The following is a 21,243-nucleotide window of genomic DNA, read 5'->3' as shown; positions in this document are numbered from 1 at the left end:
ATGGTTTTGCCTTAACTAGCGCATCTGAAGTAACGAGAGACACTTACCCATCGTTCTCATTTTCTTGCTCTCTTTCTTCTTCGATCCTTGGTGGGGAAGGATCATGTTTGTTCCTGATATAGAATGGCCGCGTGGTGATTTATGGAGGAATATCAACTATTGAAGCAAGGGCATCGGCGAACCGATTATTTTCCCTAGGTACATGCTGAAAGGTGATTTTCTTGAAATATGAGATCATCTTTTCCACTTTTTCTTGATAGGGCTTGAGCTTTTCTTCTTTCATCTTTCAAATCCCTTAAACTTTGTTTATGATGAGTAAGGAGTAATCAATCACTCGTATTTGTTGGATTTTCATTCCCATGGCGTTCTCGAGCCCGGCTATCAAGGTTTCATATACAACAATGTTATTGGTACATGAGAAATTCAATCTGATAGTTGTTGGCATTAAAATTTTCTCGGGTGAGCCTAATATGACTCCTATACCTAACCCGTATTCATGTCTTGCACCATCAAAGTATAGCTTCCAAATTGATTCCTCAATTGTGAAGAGGTTCTCATCAGGGAGATCTGTGTTGACGGGAGTGCTGTCTGGCTGTGCGTGTTCAGCTACGTGGTCAGCAATGGTTTGTCCTTTGATCGATTTTTTAGTAACAGATTCGATCTCGAACTCACTCAATACCATTCTCCACTTCGCCAAACGTTCGTTCAGGACTAATCTCTCCAATAGGTACTTGAGTGGGTCTATTTTTTTAGAAGAGCTTGACTGAATGAGATAAGACATAGTGTCTTAACTTCTGCATGGCCCACACAAGAGTTAAGCAATGCTTCTCCACATCCGTGTATCTTGTCTCATAGTCCATCATAGTCTTGCTGATATAGCATATCGTTTGTTCTTTTCCATGGTCATTGTATTGTCCTAACATTGCCCCCATGGTCTTGTCTCTCATTGACATGTATAAAAACAAGGGTTTATCTGAACTTGGAGGGCTAAGGATGAGAGGTTTGGTGAGGTACTCCATAATTTGATCAATAGCTTCTTGGCACTCATTATCCCATATGAATGGAGTATCTTTCTTGAGTAGTCTATTAAACAGCGCGCACTTGTTTTCTAGTTGTGAGATGCAACGCCTTATGGCTTGTATGCAACCTTGCAGCCCACAAATTTCTCTGATGTTTAGGGGAAAGGGCATTTCAGTGATGGCTCATATTTTGGATGAGTCCACCTCAATACCTCTTTGGCTTACTATAAAGCCTTTAATTTGCTAGATGCAACCCGAAAGGCACATTTTTGTGGATTGAGTTTGAGTTGATGCTTCCAAAGCCTTTCGAAAATGGTTCTCAGATTGGTGAGATGATCAGGCCTGTTCTTCGACTTGACTAGAATGTCGTCGATATAGTTTTTCGTGATGGTGTGCATTAAGTCATGGAAGATGCTAGTCATTGCCCGCTGATAGGTCACCCCTGTATTTTTTAGGCCCAAGGGCATGAATTTATACCAATAAGTTTTCCATTGCGTTATGAACGAAGTTTTGGTCTAGTCTTCTCCTGCCATGAAGATCTGGTGGTAACCTGAGACGTCGTCCATGAATGACAAATCTCGTGCCCCGCAGTGTTGCTGACCAAGGCATCTATGTTTGGTAATGGAAAATTGTCCTTTGGGCATGCCTTATTGAGGTCTCTGTAGTTAATACACACTCGGATCCTCTCGTCTTTCTTGGGTATGACCACTATGTTGGCCAACCATTCTGAGTAATCGATGGGGGTAATGAACTTCGCCTTGAGCAATTTATCGATTTCTTCCTTAATTTGAGCTCTAGGTTGATCTTCTGACGACTGAGTTTCTGCCTTACAGGCTTTGCCCCTTCGTTGAATATGAGGTGATGTTGCACTAATGTGGGATCTAGCCCTAGCATATCATCGTATAACCAGGCAAAGACATCGCGATATTCCTTAAGAAATGAAATCATATTTTCCCTCTCCTCAGGAGATAAGGAGGTTCCAATCTTGCTTAACCTTGGGTCCTTCTCAGTTTCTAAGTTTATATCGATCGTCTCTTCAATGATTGCCGTTAGTTCACCATTGAACCTCTCCTTGAATTACTCAACATGGGAAGTGAGTTCGTCAGGTTCAGAGATTTCTTCAGACACTTGGCTCTTTAGATCTTCGTCTAGGTCATCCAATTCGTCATTTTAGGTATTGTGCATCGTAATTGAGCTATCTTGAGTGTTCTCAATTTTTTGAAAATTCTTTTTCATTATTATTAGTTTTATCATGTTTTGATTTTCAACAGTTTTTGAAATAACACAAGAGGTGTCCCTTATGGGACTCGCGAGAGAAATGTTGGGGGCTGGACGCGTAGGGTGGTTAGATGGTCATCCTACGCCTATTCGTTTTTTGCCACCAGGACTTGAAGGTGCCGTTGGTATGGTTCCAGTGATTCTCGAGATAGGGGAGTGATCGACCAATTCTGTTCCTGGGTTTGAATCGGTAGATGAGCATGCTTGGCTGTGTTAGAGCCGATTGTGCATACATTCAAATTCAGGTCAGGAAAAAGGTCTTCAATTCCCAATTCTTGTGCGTGCTGAGATGTGGAAGAAGAGTTATTCCCCTTTGAGAATTCAAGGATCACCTTAACCCATTTTGAATGACGGACATCGAGAGGATCAAGGCTTTGAATGCCTCCAGATACAAAGCTCGGATAACTTGAAGGCTTCATCTGGCTTTGCAATAAGGTGAGAGAGCACCCGAGACCTCTTCGATCTCCGTTTTCAGTTTTGGCTTTGAATAATTCAGAAATTGCCTCCGTTACGCCTTGCACTTGACTACCCAAGCCTTGGCCTAGTTGAAAGCCTTGGGAGAAGAGCATATTTCAACCTTCGAGGGACCCGAAACCGTATCGATGTTGATATTGGATAATGTCATCCATCGATGCAGAAGTTTGTAAAATTTGAGGAATAGGGTCGCCGGGCTTTAGGTGTAAGGTGGCACAATCGGCTTGCTCGAAGGAAGCAAGCAGGATTTCTCCAAGCTCGACTCCTACAGCTGGCTTCCCATTATGTATAGTAGGATTGAGAAACAGGGGGTTCAGCACATACCTTTGCGACGCCGTTTTTAGTTGGAAATTTTAAGCATTGATGGAGTGTAGAGGCAACCACGAGGTTTTCATGCAGCCACGGTCTTCCTAACAGCATATTGAAAGAAGGTTTTATGTCCAAGACATAAAACTTTATCACTTGGACGGTAAGGTCGATCTTGAGTATGAGAGGTAGTATGCCTTCAACTTGTCTTTTGGTTCCGTCGTATGCAGCGGTAGTTAGTTGACATGGCTCGAAGTCATCCGAGCTTTTGCCTATCTGCTTCATTGTTTTCTTAGGGCATATGTTTAAGGATGCCCCATTATCAACAAGCTCTCTTTGTATCTCATATCCTTGCATGAAGACGGTGATGTGCATAGATTGGACATGAAATCAGTTGAAGCTGGCTGGGATGTCATCATCTATAAACACGATTGGTGTTGGTGCCATCAACTGGTTGATCATTCCGTACAACTCATCCAGCTGTGTGTTGCTAGAGATGTGTGTCTTGGTAAGGACCTTCTCGATCTAAGCTATATGTGCTGGTGAATTGGCGAGTAGCTCCAAGATGGAGATTTGAGCCTAGATCTTCCCAAGATAAGCTGGTAGATCATAGGTGGTTGTAGATCCTTGAATTTCCTTGTTCGGCTCGTTATCTACGACCCTCGCTAGTTGTTTGGTTTTTGAGGTATTTCTCATTCTTTCATCAAGAGTATCAACCATCAATTGAATGGGTTTGAACACTCAGCCTCTTTGGGTTAAGGAGTCAACCTCATCAGTTTAAAGCTCGATAAGGTCAGCCCTAGCAAGAGTAATGAGAGACTTTGGGGTATTGGCCCCTTATTTGGAAGATGACGTCTTTTCATTGGTCCTGACCATATCAATTTCTAGTGTGTCATCTTCGTCATATTGGTCCCATTTGGGAAGGTTATCAAGGTTTGGAGATGAAGGGCTTGCTCTTAGGAAGCTCAAAAGATCTTCTTCGGGTTCTTGAAAGTGATGATCACAAGCCAATATAAACTGATTGGGATCCTCTTCTTCGTCTCCACACTCAATCATGTGAATAACAACGTTCTCTTTCGAGTTGTCTTAAGCTCCTGGGTTTTCAGTCGTTGTGACCATATTTTTAGGGAGAGGATTTGTGAAGATACTTATCTTTTGATTAAGCTCTTCGATAGGTTGATTTATAGGTGCGATAGTGATGTCCCCCTATTGATTAACCCTTGAATCACTTGTTTCAAATATATACAGTTTTGAGTATCATGAGCATGGTTTTGATGTCATTTACACTACCTACTCTTATCCGTGACTTGAAATGGTGGTTCAGATGGTGGTGGGAGATAAACCATATTCTTAGCCAAGAGTAACTCCAACACTTTTTCTAATGGGTCTTTGAGAGGGGTGAAATTATCCTCTTGCCTTTGGTTATTATTTTGAGCATAAGCTCTAGGCTAATCCCTTCGGTTTTAATTCTGATTGCTGTGTTAAGAGGTTAAACCTTGGGCCGATCCGTTAACGATGATCTCATTAACATGACCGAAAGCATTCCCCTTGTTTTTGTTCTTATTTTAGGGAGATGTTATCAGCTTGTTGTTCAGCATTGTGCTGAGGGGTGTCCCTCTAGCCCTTTCATGTCTCGCCACCCACTCGATCATAGAGTCAAAAGAGTGGGGGATAAGACCTTAGCTGGAGAAGGTCATGTACTCAGGTGCAGCATTCTCTAAGACTATGGAGATCTTGGCTGGGTATGTAAGTGGATATTCTACGACCCGCATTACTACCTCGCAGAATCGACCGATGAAATCCTTGAAGGATTCTCTTGGGTTTTATTTTGTTGCACTGAGTTCGCCCAAGGAGAGAGGTCTCCGTGTCGACCCGCGGTAATGACAAACGAATAGGTTGATCATTTTGTCGAGAGTGATGTGTGGTCAAGTGAACATTGTTCTCTGATGCCAGTTCAAGGCCTCACCGATCAATGTTTGCGAAAAGATGGCCTTCAGTTGGTTAGGCATGTCTCATAAAGTTCAAATGGAGAGGAGGTGCGCATTGACGTGAGTATCTGAATCGCTCTTCCCATTGAACTTGTTTCTAAATGTTGGGACGACAAATCCCAGAGGAAGGTCTTTCATGCCTCCAAAGGTCTCATGAACAAAGGCTTTTGGGGGTAGAATTTCATGCATGCCCATTCTTACAAGTATATCCTACATTGCTTTTAAGGTGCCTTCTTGTTGAGTATTTAGCATGACAGTAGGCCCACTGGTTGGTGGGTTCCCAAACGTAGTCTGATAAGTTGAAACTTGGGGTATATGTTGGCCTGCATGGACCTGAGATTGACGAGTCATAGTCACCGGGGTGGTTTGATACATTGGTACCTGAGGGGCAGACTGACCTATATGTGTCGTCATCGGTTGCTGAAATTGCACGGTTTGCTGAATCGGATGAACCAAAGGGACCGATTGAAGAATCGGCTAACTCGGTTGTGCTAAGGGTTGACCTATACCACTAACTTGGTTTGGGATCGACCCATAAGCTGGGGCATGAATAGTGTAACCTAGGTCAACTAGACTTTTGAGGGTAGCTTGGACGCCTATCTCGCCTAAGGGTCGGTTTGAGTCGACACCTCTTCTTCGTACAGTGTTCCATCATGAGCTGTACTATGGTGACTAGAGGGGGGTTAGATCCCCTAGACCTTGGTGGGTCTTGGTTTTAAGATTGCTGCACCTCAGAGTTATTTTGGTTCGAGTTACGAGAATTGGCTTTAGATGTTACATGAATTTCTTCTCTCATTCAACTTCTACTTTGGTTGCCTAAAATCCCCTATAGGACGATGCCTGGTCGGACTCCCTAACTATTCAAGGTTTTTCTTACAGAGCCGGCTTTTCGGGCCACACAGATCTCAAGATTAGGAGTGGATGCTTGTGACTCTACCTCTAATTGAAGAGTTGAGCATTGAATAATGGATTGTCCTGAGGTCTGTCGATAACTCCAAGGGATTACAGCATACTGGTCCCTAGGTTTGGGCAGGTTAGGATTAGAGTCAGCTGTGGAATAGTCATCATGGTCGCCTAGAGTGACTAACATGGTGATTGATTTTACCTGGGTTTTAAAATCTAGACTTAGGTATGATCTAAACTCGATGACTTAGGGCAAACCTAGCCTGAGACTAAGGGCAAAAACCTTAGCTAAGACCTAGGCTAAGACTAGACTCGAACCTAGACTTACTAGACTCAATGGATTTTGGTTAAGACCCTGAACTAGGGTAAGCCTAGTCTAGCTCTTGAGACAACTCTTAAGCTTAGACCTATGCTAGAACCTAGATTAAGATCTAGACTAGATGGTTCACGAGTTTCGGCTCGGACAAAGAGTGAATCTAGGTTTGGAGGGGTAAGCAACCCTAATGAAATTTTTTTATTTTTTTATTTTTTATCTTTTAAATTTTGATGAAACACAATTAAACTAAGCATGGTGAAAGCAGGGAAAATATAATTTCAGTTAAAATTAACAAACTAAAATAAAATCAAAAGGGCAGAAACATAATAGATTTATCTGAAGCAAAATATTCTTTTTATATTTTAAAAATTTTATTTTAAGGCCAAAAATTGATTAGCAGGGAGCCAAAAGTCCTTGGAATGGTCCTGTGGTAGTCCCAGAATTTTTTTGAGACACTTACGGTTCGGCAACACAAGTGGTGTCGCCCAAGCATCACTACTGGTGTCACCCTTGCAGGGTGGGCGACACGGCTAGTGTCGCCCAAAAAAATATTATTTTTTATTTTTTTATATTTTTATCTTATTAATCTTGATAAAATAAGACTACTTTAAAGTGGAAGAAGCAGGAAATAAAAATATTTATGATGAAATAAATTAAAATAAGGTAAAATAAAAAAGCACAGATTGAACTGAAAAAAAAAAAAAAAAATTTATATTTTTTAAAATTTTATTTTGAGCTGAATTTTTGTGCAGTCACAAAAGAGTCCCTAGAACAGATCTATAAAGTTCCAGAGGTTTCTGAGACCTTTGAATTGGGGCGACACTGGGGTTATTCTGTCCTAGGTCTAGGTTTGATCTAGAGTTTTTATGCCCTAAGTCTAGGTTTTCTTAGCCTTGGGGTTAGGACTTCAGGAGGCTAGGGTTTCTATCTTCTCTAGGGTTTTTAATCTAGAGATTTTTCTAAAGCAACCGGTCTTCCTAGGGTCTAGAGGAGAATTTTCTTGGTTTTTAACGGTTTTGTGATCTTCAAAGGTTGAATAAGAATTCTGAGATTTTCTCTAATTTTTTGGGATTTTTTCTAAATTTTTAGAAATTTTCGAAGTGTTTTTCCTATTTTTTTTATTTTTGGGTAATTTTCCTAATTTCGGGAATTTCTAAGGTTTTTTTTATCTCTTTTTCTCTCTCCTTTTGGGTTAGGGAAAGAGGGTACTTATAAGATTCAATTGGCAATTTTTCCTAAATTTTTTAGAGTTTTTTCGGAATTGTTTTGAATTTATCTTGAAGTTTTAGCCTTACCTAATTAAATAATACGTGTTTACTACATCATCAGATACGTTAACTGCATCATCAGCCCCTGTATGAGACTTTCGAGCCTGCTACAGCCCGGCCCATAGTCCGACAATTGGGTCTCACAGGGACTAAATTGTTATTTATTATATCTTTTTATCTGTATGTCCAATTCAGACGATTCTTGGACTATTAAAAGCTCTTGGGCTCTACTTCAAATTAGGATAGGATTTGAGTAGTTTTAGGGTAATTAAATTGGGTCTACTAGGATAACGTGGTCCTAACGGTTTATAAAACCATAGAATTTACCAGATTTAAAATGGGGTGCCTACAATATCTTAAAAACCAAAAGATATAACCAAGAGATACAAAGGAAACTTATCAACAAGAATTTAAATATTGATCACAATCATGTATAATATGAGATTTTCTTATTTTAGGTAATTTTAGATATCATAGTATCCAACAATCACCACCTTGATATCAAAATCACCTGCTCATCATGCCAACATACATTGGATAACTTTATGAATTATTCATCTTTTACTTAGTAAATTTCTTTATCATCCTTGTTGGAAATATTGTGCTTCCCATTATATTTCTCAACTTCAAATAAAACACATGCATACTTTTCCATGTGTGTTTTTTTCAACCAAATGCATAAAGACTAGCCTTGTACTGAACCATATGCTTTTGATACCACTTAGGATTTAAGAGCTCTTAGATGCGGAAATGGGGAATCCCACTTATCTAGCTAGAAACAAAAATAGGCGAGAATATGAATCATAATACAAGAAATAAAGCATAAAACATACACACCACATAAACATAAAGATTTTTGTGGTTCACCCAAAAGGGTGACATCCATAGGCATTGCAAGTAGAAATTTATACCAATAAAAATTTGTAAACACCCCTTCGAAAATCTAGTTAAGGAAATTTCTAAAAACCCCGATTCTAAACCCTAAGGACAACACAAGCCCTAGAAGACCCTAGTACACCTCAACTCAGTTAAATTAATCCCAAAATCATTAGAAATCTATCCCGAGAGCTTTTCAACGATCCAAGAATCACTCGGATAAGACATACATAGTGAAAGAAGCTCAAGAAGACAAAAGGTATGAAAAGATAAAAATACTCCTCGTCCAGGCCGCACCTCATGTGACCCAATGGACCCGAGGTGGTGGGCAGCTCTCTAAAAGATTCCAAATTGGTTAAAAAATGTGAATATTCCATTAAAAAAACCAAAATTCTAAGACTTTTTGACTGAATCTGGACCTTAGGACCGAATCGATTTGATCTCGACTATAACCCTACTTCAACCTATAAATGCCCCTTCCATAAATCCTAGAATATCATCTGGAAGTTCATTAGAAAATAGAGGAAAACACCCCATAAGAAATTCATTAGAAATTAGAAAAATTCCAATAAATCTCAAAAAATAGGATAAAACCGTATATAAATCCTATAAAATTAGAAAAAATCAGGAAAAAAAATCCAACCATAGAAAATCCCAAAATTCAGATTAGAAAATAGGAGACCCCAAATCCTTTAGAAAATTAAAAAAAACCGTCTTCCAATATTAAAAAAAATTAGGTAAACCTTACCTAAAAAAAGGTAAACCAACTCCCAATAATGGTTGATACTTAGGATTTAATCTAAATTTCTTTTGAGATTTTTCCATCAATTATCTTCCACATTTCTGAATGCCACAGCTCTGCACACAAATGAGAAGCAAAGTATTCATGTCACATTTCCCCCCTGAAATAGCTCAAAGCCATCAAATAGATGGTTGCACCAGCAGTTCTCAACACATGGAGAGAAGGTTTGGCTCTGCCATTAACAGTGAAGGGAAAAAAAGGAGGAAGAAGAAAAGAAGTTTGGATCAGCAAGCAATTGGCCATTCTGCTAAAAGTGCTTCATAATTTAATGCTTTTTTTGGAAGGGGGCTCAGTATTTAGAATGAATAATCATACAAAGCGTGAAGTGAGCAGTTATTCTAAGTTCAACACCAGCGCCAATCTTGTTTCCGCAGTCCAGTGCTCCCAATGATGTCCCAAGTAATTTGTTCTTTTTCTGGTACTGAGAGTGGTGGTAGCGGGGTTGGGGGTGGGGGTGGGGGTGGCGGTGTCAATGAGATCCTTTAAACTTGGTCCTCTGTTTCCGGCCGCGAGATCCTTTAAACTTGGTCCTCTGTTTCCGGCCACTGCCTCCGAACGATTCCGTTTGCAATACCCAGTCCTGGATCATGGCCTGCGAATTGACCGCCTGGTCAGCAGGCACGAGATGCCCTGCCCCCCTCACAACCACCTGGGTGAGGTTGGACCACGTCTGTATGTACCCAGCCACCTCCTTCCCCACCACCCACACATCTCTCTCGGCGGCCATCCACCCCTGCAACCCCTCCCACTCCATCCCCTCCAACCATGCCACCGTCCCCGACACCCCATCCCTCAAATCAAACTCCCCTGTGTACAGAAAAACCCTAATTTCCCTCACCACCGCTTCCAACATCCACCTCACACTCTTCATCACATCCTCGTGCAGGCGGCCCCCGACCAGCCCACTGCACTCCTCCCACACAACCCCTTCCTTCACCCCCAATGCCTTTGCAACCTTCTCCTGCCTGAGGAACTCCCCCACTGGCTCTGTCTCATAAGTCCTTTGCCTCCGCAGATCGTACAGGGTCGCCAGTCCTGTTGCATTTTGCAGCCAGTCGAGCACCTCGTTACGCATTGTGGTCGCATCCGCCCACCGTTGCTCGCGGACCAAGCGCACTGCCGCTCTTTGGAGCTCCTCCAAATGGGCCTTCTGTCTCCGGTTCATGAGGCCCATGAAGTAGGCCGTGTCTGCATGCACCTGCACCTGAACCTCGGGGTGCGTGAGCCCATCCCCAATTGCGACGCCTCGCAAGTTCAGTTTGGTTTTCTGTCCTGCCTTGTTCTCCTGGAGTATGTAAAACGCAGCTGCAGGGACATACTTTCCGGCATAACTCTCACCAGTGATATAAAGAGGGCGGGAAATAAACGGAGGGTTCGAGAGGAGGAAAGAGGTGAGGGCGATGTGGAGGTGGCGGGCGACCTTGGTCTGGTTGTTGGGGATCTCTTCTTCTTGTGGGGCGACGCTGAACCCAGTGCCAATTGGGCTGTCAAGGAAGAGGAGGCCGAAGAGATGGTTCCAAGCACCGGGATTCAGCTCGAAAGAGCCATCCGAGAAACGCCAGGGGCCGAGTTCAAAGAGGTTGCCGATCATGGAGGAGCAGCCGGGGCCTCCCTGTAGCCAGACGAGTAAGGGGGTGGTGGGCAGAGGTGTTGTGGGTCGAGTCGCTTCGTAAAAGGCGTAAAACATGGCGGAACCGGTGGTGGGATTGATGGGGAGGTAGCCTGACTTAGTGGGGAGGGCGTTGGGTGGGAAGTTTGGGGGCACAGGGGAGCAGAGAGACCTGAGTGGGAGAATGTGAATGAGAAGTAAGAGGAAGAGCTTAAAGGACTGCTCCATGGTCATGAGAGAGAGAGGGACGCCTGTAAAATAATTAAGAGGGAGAGGGAGAGGGAGAGGTGAAGTGTGGCTTTGCTTTTCCTACAGGGATTGAAGTTTCTATAACGCCCAGGTTTTATGAAAACAAAATAAAGTCTCACCTCAAATTCTTGTTTAGCCGCTGATATTTTCATTATCATCATGGTTTTTTTCCAATAAATTGCAGTGGGTAATAAAAATTTTGATGATAGATCGAAATTAATTTTTAACATCGAAAATAAAATTTGAAACTAAAAGATGGTACAAATCTTATAGATGTATGATAATTATTATTTTAAAGTAAAATATGTGGTCTAGATTATTTGTTAGAATATATATAACTTTTAAAGCTTAAAATCTTAAATTTTTTCGCAACTAATATTTTAAAGGTGAGATGATCGGTTTTTGGATGCTTGAATTGTAATTCTCAATGAAATATGAGGTTAGGCTTTACTTACTTTGAACTTTCCTACTTTGTGTGTTTGTCCTTATTAGGTCCATTCTAGAGTCCGGACGTGCTGGCGTGAAGATGCTCTCTTTATGCCCATGCGGACGACAAGATTCGGAGGTACGGCAAAGACGGTTGATGTGCGACCACTCGCCATGAGTTATTTTTGCGATGGAATTTAAATTCATTGTTTCTAGAAGGTCTAATATGAGGATTGAAAAAAATATTAAAAAACAAAAAAAGAAACGTTTTGAAGGATAAGTTAGACCGGTAGTTTTATTTTTGAAAAAAAAAACAAAAAACAAAACAAAAAAATAAAAACAAAAATAAAAACAAAAACAAACTGTACTTTTGATGTAACTTATCTCAACCTAACTTTTTTTTAAAAAAAAAAATATACTTTTTATGCCAATACCTCCAACCAAATAAAATAAAAATCCTAAACAACCACTCCTTACTTTTACCTTACCTACGCCTCTATCTCCTCTATCCCACCAAAATAGGGATCTGGTACGGTATAAGTACGTTCCGGCAGTAGGGCTCCAGCACTGTGCAAATACGTTCAGGCAGTAGTGTTCTAGCACTGTGTTAAGTGCGATGCAGCAGTAGTGCTCTGACACTTTGTTAAGTGTAGTCCGGTAGTTGCAAAGTGCTGTCTGGCAGTTTCAAAGGGCGGTCTGGTAGTTTTAAAAGGCGGTTCGCCAGTAGATATTACTGGATTTCAGGGCTCCGATACTATGTAAAGCGCGATTCGACTGTACTCAATTTCAGTATGATAGTTGTCTTAGGGCGTCCGGTATGCGCTCCGGCAATGTTATGATAGTTGTCTTAGGGAGTCCGGTATGCGCTCCGGCAATGTGATGGTGTAAACGGGCAATGTGCTACTGCGTCCAAAAATCAATGTCAAATCGCGCTGAAATGATTTTTGTGTGCAGGAATGGCATTTACATCAAAATTGGGGAAAAAATGAGAGAAATAAGTTAGGTTGGGTTAAGTTGCATAGAAAGTATCATCTTAAGTTTTTTTTTTTTTTTTTGTAATTTTCTTTTTATTCTTTTTGGTGGGACGACTATTGTTTTGAGTCAACTTTAAGATGGATGCTTTGGGCGTCAGCGTCGCCAACAGAAGTGCATCTCCGGACACAAAAAAAAGTTATGCCTGGCCCTGGTTGAATTAAGAGCACCTTTGATAGATATGAAAATACTTCATAAATTATACTATCCATTGGTAAAACATTATTTTTCATGGCAAAAATTTTTATTACAAATTTGACCAATTCATATAAAAATAGAGTCGCATCACTTGAGGTAGGGAAGTATTTATGTAGGTTTATTTTCATATACCAGAGCCCTACACTTTATCAAATACAATTAATTCTATCAAAACACCCCTACGAATGAAAGAGATAAACTATCTCAAATTTTATGCTTTGGAGAGAGTATCTTAAAATTTTAAAGAGAGAAACTTCCTAAAATAATTTAGAGAGAAATTATATCAAATTTTTTAGAGAGAAATTATCTCAAATTTTAAATTTTAGATAGAGTATCTTAAAATTTTACAAAGGGAAACTATATCAAATTTTAGAAAAAGAAACTATTTAAAAAAATTTAGAGAGAAACTATCTAAAAACTTTTAGATAAAGAAATTATCTCAAATTTTAAGTTTTAGAGAGAGGAAGTATCATAAAATTTTTAGAAAGAGAAACTATATTAATTTTAAATTTCAGAGAGAGAAGTGATATTAAAGTTTTTGAAATAAAATTATTTTAAACTTTTTAGAGAGAGATTGTCTCAAATTTTTTGGATCAGGCTATCAAGCTGGTGTCGTCTATATTTTTTACCTTTTTTTTAACTTTAAAATGAAAAATGGTATCGTTTGTCTAGATGAACACTTAAAAGACAAATTGGGATTGTATGTTTTGATAAAATCTTGAGTGGAAAAGTGAGCATCGTTTTTTTACTTATTTTGATTACCCGGTGCTTAGACGAAGTTGGTCATGTGTTCTCCTTCTCTCTCAATCTCCTTTTTTTTTAACATTTAAAAAAGTTTTTTTTTTTTTTTTTTTTTTCCCATAGCTCAGTGGAGAAAATATCCCCTTACCCTAATAGGAATGGAACCCGAGATCTAACACTGCAAACAGATCACCCAACACACTAGCCGGTTTAACTCGGGCTTCCTTCCTATCCCTCTCTCTCAATCTCTCTGTCCCTTCTCACGTTCTCTTAGTTGTTCATGGCGACATAAGAGTTTTTGTTTGCCCATTTGTATAATCTAATGGGCAACCTTTCTATGCTTCCCCTACAACATAAAACTTATATGTTTTCCCCTATCCAACTGTGACGGCTGAGATGACCCTAATCATAATGTCATGTCTCTATATTATTTTATTTTTAATTATTTTTTGACAGAGATGGCCCAGAGCATTAATATGCTGGCATGTGACACCGCAAGCAACAGTAGTACTCCTGTGATGGATGGTCCATCCAAGGTTAGGTGAGATGCCTTTAAGATTGTTGAAGGCATGTAGAAAGCAGATGAAGTTGGTGATGACGTCCTTTTAATGGCGACAACGATCTTCCAAGATTCTACAAAGGCGGAGATGTTACTAAACTTGGAGGATCAAAGGATGCAAAGGACTTAGTTGGATAGGGAGATGAAACACCTCCAATAGATATTTGATTGACTATGTTTCATTTCAATGTTAAAGACTGCTTTATGGTTTGCATGTTGTAATTATGTATTTGGATGACTTCTTTCATTTTAATGTCAAAGATTGCTTTATGGTTAGTTTTATGGATGTGGATGGCTTCTTTTATTTTAAAAGATTGCTTTATGGTTTGTTTTATAGATGTGAATGACTTCTTTCATTTTAATATCAAAGATTGCTTTATAGTTTGCTTTATGGATGTGGATGGCTTTTTTCATATAATGGTTTGATTGAAAATTGTTTAATGGTTTGCATGTTATAAATATGCATATGGATGGCTTCTTTGATTTTAATGTCAAAGATTGCTTTATGGTTTGCATGTTATAAATATGCATGTGGATTGCTTCTTTGATTTTAATGTCAAAGATTGCTTTACGGTTTGCTTTATGGATGTAGATGACTTCTTTCATTTGTATTTATGGATCCCCAACGGCTTCGGTTGGTGACAATATTAGGTACTGCATAGACAGCATGTTGCATTGCATATTGGTATATCACTACCCAAATGAGGAGGGGGCGTGTTAATACTTCAATTTTTATTGGGACCAATTATGTCTAATACTTGTTGTCAAGGCAACCTCGTAAGTGCTTTGACAAGTTACGAATGGAGAAAAGTGCTTTTATTAATCTATGTAATTTGTTAGAGGAGAGGACAAACATTACAGATACAAGATATTTGGCAGTTGATTAATGAGTAGCCATATTTTTAAGCACTGTCACACATGATCAACAAAATAGGATGGTTCAGGAATGGTTCCAACATTTAGGGTAAACCATAAGTTATTTCTTTCATAGAGTTTTAAAAGCAATCTTAGAATTGGAACCCTCGTTTCTACAACCACAAAGCAATGAAACACATGTCCACATTGTTGGTGATACACTACGCTTTTACCCATATTTCAAGGTATGGGCATGTCAAGTAATCCACATTATCGTTCTCACATCCAATAAGAACTAATATATAATAATGGTATGATTTTTTCTCTTAATAGGATTGTGTCAGAGCTATTGACGTGACTCATGTCCCTGCTCGAGTTCGTAGTCGACTGCATAATCGTTTTCGAAACAGAAAAAGTTTCTAAGCCAGAATGTTATGGCTGCGGATGGTTTCAACATGCACTTCCATTATGTATTTGCAGGTTGGGAAGGTTGCACATCAGATTCTAAAGTCCTATATGGCATAAGTGGTAATGAACACAGTAGCCTTGCAGTGCTTGAGAGTAACTCCAGTACATTATTTTTCGTTGCTTCGATTTGTACAATATTTGGCAGTGTATTATTTGGTCCTATAATATACTCATTATACAAATGTGGAACAGGAAAATACTATCTTGTTGATAGTGGCTATCCTACTATGCATGGTTTCATAGGACCATATCGAATAGTCCGTTACCATCTATACGAATTTATTTCAGGCTCACGAGCTCCTCAAAATCACAAGGAGTTATTCAACAAGCGGCATTCGACGCTTAGAAATATGGTCGAGATGAAATTTGGGCTTTGGAAGGCCAGATTTCCTGTACTCAGGAATCAAATGCAGTATCCTTTACAAACAAAGGTTGATGTAGTCGTTGCATGTGCAGTATTGCACAACTATATCATGACGACATGAGGAGCCGATAGCAAAAGAGAGCTGCGTTTCCGAAGGAGGGTTGAGAGTCAACTGGTAATTGACAGAAATGATGGTTTCTCGCAATTGACTCAAGGGCAAACTGATCATGATGATGGCGTCAGTCTGCAAGATGCCATGGGGACACAGTTGTGGGAGGCCTACCTAAGTCGCTAAAAGTTATTTGACCCATTTGTGGGAGGCCTACCTAAGTCTCTTCTACATGCACATATGACATTTAAATCTCTCTTTAGCACAATACATATTTTTCTTGTAAACTTTATTTGTGTTAATCTGGCCTTGTGTTGAAAGAATCAAACAAGGTGATTGATTTTATTGATTGTGATTGCAATTTGTGATTGATTTTATTGATTGTGATTGCATCATATTTTATATATGGTTATTCATATACATATCGAGCCACAAGCTTGTAGTGGTTAACCATTGGGAGGGCTTCCTTGAGCTACTTAGAATGTCTTTTTTTTCTTCTTGGCCATTTGATTATTTGCCAAAATTGATTCTCTAGGCTTTTTGGTATTTGAAATTTGAAAATTTATTTAGGCTCTCCTATTATATGAAAAGACTTAAGTTGTTCGTCCTTGTCTCTATGCAACAGGTTTGTGTTAAAAGATACTTTATCACATTTCACCTCCATTACATATACATTGTCAATCATATTTGAAACTGTCAAATACTTAAATGCACTTTGGATTTCTCTGTTTTTTACTCTTTTAAACGAAGAATATAACCGTAAGTTTCCATGTTTGCCATTGCTTTGTATTTGGTAATTTTGTAATATTTACTATTGTTTTTGGGTATGGTTGCAGAGATAATTTTTATCAACTTTCAATGGTTTTGTTAACTTTTATTGGGCCAATGTTATAGACCTTTTGGTATTTTCTAAGAATGGTGAGATCGTTCTTGAATTTGATCTTTCAATTGTTTGCATTCATTTCTTGCATGTTTTTTACTTAGGCAATATGGTTCTCCTAATTCCACACACAAAGTTAATAAAAGAGAGGACTGACATTTTAAACATGACTATATACAGCTATAAGTCTGAAAAAATTTTAGTATGTCTACTCAGTTAGGTCAGGTGTCATGTGAAGTATTTGTGGATGTAGCTCATATTAAGGTGGTACTTATTTTCTCTACTGGCTATGTATCTTTTTTTGGTGCGGCTATTGAAAAAGACTTAATCTTGGTATTTCTACATCTTTTGTGGTGTATTAGTGCACAATTCAAAACTTCTTAAGCTCTAGATGTTGGTGGTTCAAGTTTTATTGTGTAATTTGTTTGTATTGTAATTTATTTGTGAATGCAACAAGTATGTTGATAGCGTCTACAAATAATGGGGCATTCCCACCCTGTCTATGTCCTCACTGTGATGTTCGTTGTGCTATATATACATTTAATACTAGTGACAACCCAAATAGACTATTCTATCGATGTAAGCGAAGTATGTCATCTGTGTCAGAATGATAAGTGTAATTTCTTCAAATGGTGTGATGAGTATGTAGCAGATGTCAACAACATGGCAAATTTGAGACACTACCATGCACCACAGTGGAGTTATCCACATGAATCACAGGAACATGACCAAATAAATAATGAACCAATGGCAGTACAACAAATTAGGATTGTTGACCTGACCCAATTACGACATATTTTGTATTTCCTATGTATAACTAATGTTATTATTCTTGTACTTGTCTTTTTCATTTTCATGTAACATCTAGTGAACCTGTAAAAGAAGTTTAAGCTATTACATGTTATTGTTGAATGAGCTGGTTTTATACAAGGTTATATATGGATACATGAATTGTGAATATTACTTGACATGCATCACAAATGTTTTAAGAGATAACACACAAATGTTGTGTGCCGTTATAGAGAGAGAGAGAGATAACACACAAATGTGTTTAAGGGACAAACAACATTGTCGTTTTATTGTTGAATGAGATATATTTTGTGGTTGGGATATGGATGCATAAATGGTGAAAGTCATAGTAGTGTTCAAGCTATTGCAGGTTATTGTTGAATGGGCTGGTTTCTTATTGCTTGCATATAGATGCATCAATTGTGCATGTGTGTTTTTATGTTGTGCTGAAGTTATTATAACACAATCCAATGGTGTACAAGAAACCAAATCCATAATTGTCATGACTTCCAATAGATATGAGCGTGCATGTTTGTGTGTGCTTGTGTATGTGAGAAATAACGAGAGAGCAAGAGAGAGTTTGTATTCAATTTAAGAAGAAAATCATCGACAACCTACTTAAGAGATTTAAGCACATATTCCACTTCATAATTGTAAAAGACTCAATAAATTGTATACTCACAATACTCAAGAAAATATATTGATTTCTATTTTAAGACAATTGATTACGAAACTAGTGATTTGGTACATAATATTAAATTTATGTTGTGCTTGACATTGTCTACAGTCTGCTTCATTTTTGAGGTCCAATGAAGTTTATCATACAACATCTGCTTCGATTGTTGTACAAATATATCTCTCTAGGACGCTTCTCTCACTTATCAATAAAACTCTCTCTCTCTCTCTCTCTCTCTCTCTCTCTCTCTCTCAATCCAACGTAGTTTACTTTCAATTGATATTTTATCCCAAAAAATTAAATTCTAAAAATTAGGAAACTAGTGATTTGGTACACAATATTGAATTGAGGTTGTGCTTGACATATTCTACAGACTGCTTCAATTTTGAGGTGAAATGAAGTTTATAATGCAACATCTGCTTCAATTGTTGTATAAATATATTCTCTCACTCATCAATAAAACTCTCTCTCATCAATAAAATTCTCTCTCTCTCTCTCTCAATCCAACATACTTTACTTTCAATTGATATTTTTTCCCAAAAATAATATTCTAAAAATTAATAAAAAAATAAATAATATCTAGGTCTCAATTTTAAAATTTTACATGTTAGCCTATTACTTCTTTAACTTCTCAGGAGGTCATCAAACATAGAAACCAATAACTTTTTCAACTTCCCAAGTGGTTATCTAACACAGAAACCATAAACTTCTCTAACTTCCTTAGGCGTTATTAAACACAGAAACCAGGAACTTATTTAACTTCCCAGGAGGTTATCAAACACAGAAACCAATAACTTCTTAAAATAACTTATATCTTCCTAGCAAGAAGGAATTCCAATTTACAGTTCATGAACTTACTTCCAGTTATCAAACGCGCCCTTATAGAAACCTTTTCACTTTATTTTTTTGTTTGGCGCCCATTTACCACTACAACCGGGTTGAACTCTGATGAAATCCTCTCTAATTTATTCTTTAAACCAGCGTTTTAAAAAACGCCGAGTCGAACCGGACTCGCCCGGTTCGACTCGGAAATAGTGAAAAAGGAACCGGATAGCCCCGAAAATCGGAAATCGTCCGGTTCTAGAGAGAACCGGACGATTCTGTACAGTGAATCGCCGATTCACTGTACGGAATCGGCGAGTCCGAACAGTGAATCGGCGATTCCGTACGGAATTTTTTTTTTTTTTTTTTTTTTTTTTTTTTTTTTTTTTTTTTTGGTAATCCATGATAGATTTTTTTTGTAATCCATGATCGAATTTTTTGGTTTTTTGTAACCCATAATAGAATTTTTTGTAATCCATGATCGAAATGTTTGTTTTCTTTTCTTGTAATCCATGATCGATTTTTTTTTTTTTTTTTTTTTTTTTGTAACCCATGATAGAATTTTTTGTAATCCATGATCGAATGTTTTGTAATATATGATCGAAATGTTTGTTTTTTTTTTGTAATCCATGATTGAAATGTTTGTTTGTTTTTTTTTAATCCATGATTGAATTTTTTGTTTTTTGCTTTTTTTGTAACCCATGATAGAGTTTTTTGTAATCCATGATTGAATTTTTTGTAATCCATGATCAAACTATTTTTTTCTTTTTTTGTAATCCACGATTGAATTTTTTGTTTTTTTTGTTTGTTTTTTTTTGTAATCCATGATCGAATTTTATGTAATCCATGATCGAATTTTATGTAATCCATGATTGAATTTTTTGAAAATTTGTGATTTTTTTTGTTTAATCCATGATCGAATTTTTTTTTGTAATCCATGATAGAATTTTTTGAAAATTTGTGATTTTTTTTTAATCCATGATAGATTTTTTTGAAAATTTGTTTTTTTTTTTTTTTAATCCATATTATTCAAAGAGAAAACGAGAGAGATGATGATTCTGAGGCCACCCTATCCCAACCATATTATTCACATATCGAGTCCCAACAGCAACAGTGTAGGGATGAGCACGAAATACTGTAAATTAAATGCTGAATGGCGGTTCATGCAGGGAAAGAACATATCAATATTTGCATATACATTCAAAAACATGAAAATTCTTAATGGAGTACCCTCATTTTTTATTGAATTCCTAAAAACCAATATTTATAATGAATTTTAATAATTTTTTCGGATTTTTTTGAAGCTTTATTCTGACCGATTCACCCGATTCGGATCCGGATCGCCGATTCGCCGATCCGGATCGCCGATTCGCCGATCCGGATCGGTTTTTGAAAAGCCCGATCCGGGTCACCGATCCGGTTTTTAAACCATTGCTTTAAACTAAATCAATTGGAGTTGGACAGAGAAGTGGTTCCGTTGAATTACATTACAATGGTTCCACCTGATTTTTTGGTAGATCAACATCCTCTTAAATAGCTATTCCGCACGATGGAGAAGCAATATGCACGCACAGGAGCATAATATACTCGCCCAGATATTCAAAACATTGTAGTAGACTTTGTTTCAAAGAGAACCGATTGCATTTCAGATTTCCATGGATAGAGGACATGTTCGCTTTGACAAAAAGCTTTTTTTTAGAACGTTCGTTGAAGGAGTGAACTTTCCATCAAACAAGAAAGCACTTCCATAGAGAGTTTTTTTTATAACCCGGCAATTTCTAATTCGGATTGTCGATTTGGATGGAAATTGGTTGGGTCTGAAGCTGTTTTGGGATGGTATGGGTCACATCCTAGTTCACACCTAAAATCCCCCTTTAGGTATTTAGGTTTCCTTAAATCCCCATCCCATAAATCCCTACTTTTAAATTTTATCTTATTTTATTTATTGGTTAATGTTTTTTTGGATCATTGAGTTAGACTAATCCAGATCAAATCCAAATCATCAATCCAACAATCCAATATGAATTTACGAGTAGCTCTGGCAACGAGCGGGCCTAGGCCAAGGCTGCGCTGACTACGCCTAGCCCTCTTCCTCATAGGGTGGCCAAGGCCCTAGCTCAATCCCATCCGAGCTGGGAGGGGATAGATGTAATTTAAGAAACAAATACTAGAGAGATTTAAGGAAAATAAGGGTCAGGCCAACCAGCCCTGGCCAAGGCCCGACCTAGTCCTCGGG

The 21,243-nt window shown here is 38.3% G+C and overlaps 1 protein-coding gene across 1 annotated transcript; it reads right to left on the bottom strand.

Moving 5' to 3' along the window:
• Positions 1-9,475: 9,475 nt before the first annotated feature.
• On the bottom strand, positions 9,476-13,678 carry SCPL50 (serine carboxypeptidase-like 50). The gene has a single exon (XM_006841067.3). The coding sequence runs from the start codon at positions 11,071-11,073 to the stop codon at positions 9,700-9,702; it is 1,374 nt and encodes a 457-aa protein (XP_006841130.2). The 5' UTR covers positions 11,074-13,678; the 3' UTR covers positions 9,476-9,699.
• Positions 13,679-21,243: the final 7,565 nt, after the last annotated feature.

The sequence above is a fragment of the Amborella trichopoda genome, chromosome 12 (genome assembly GCF_054954075.1).
Source record: "Amborella trichopoda isolate Santa Cruz 75 chromosome 12, AtrichopodaSantaCruz75HAP2 v2.0, whole genome shotgun sequence".
Lineage (NCBI taxonomy): Eukaryota > Viridiplantae > Streptophyta > Magnoliopsida > Amborellales > Amborellaceae > Amborella > Amborella trichopoda.
This window is presented reverse-complemented; position numbering and strand designations above follow the sequence as displayed.

Coding starts and splice junctions, on each gene's coding strand:
- SCPL50 (XM_006841067.3), bottom strand. CDS start 11,073: ATGACCATGGAGCAGTCCTTTAAGCTCTTCCTCTTACTTCTCATTCAC.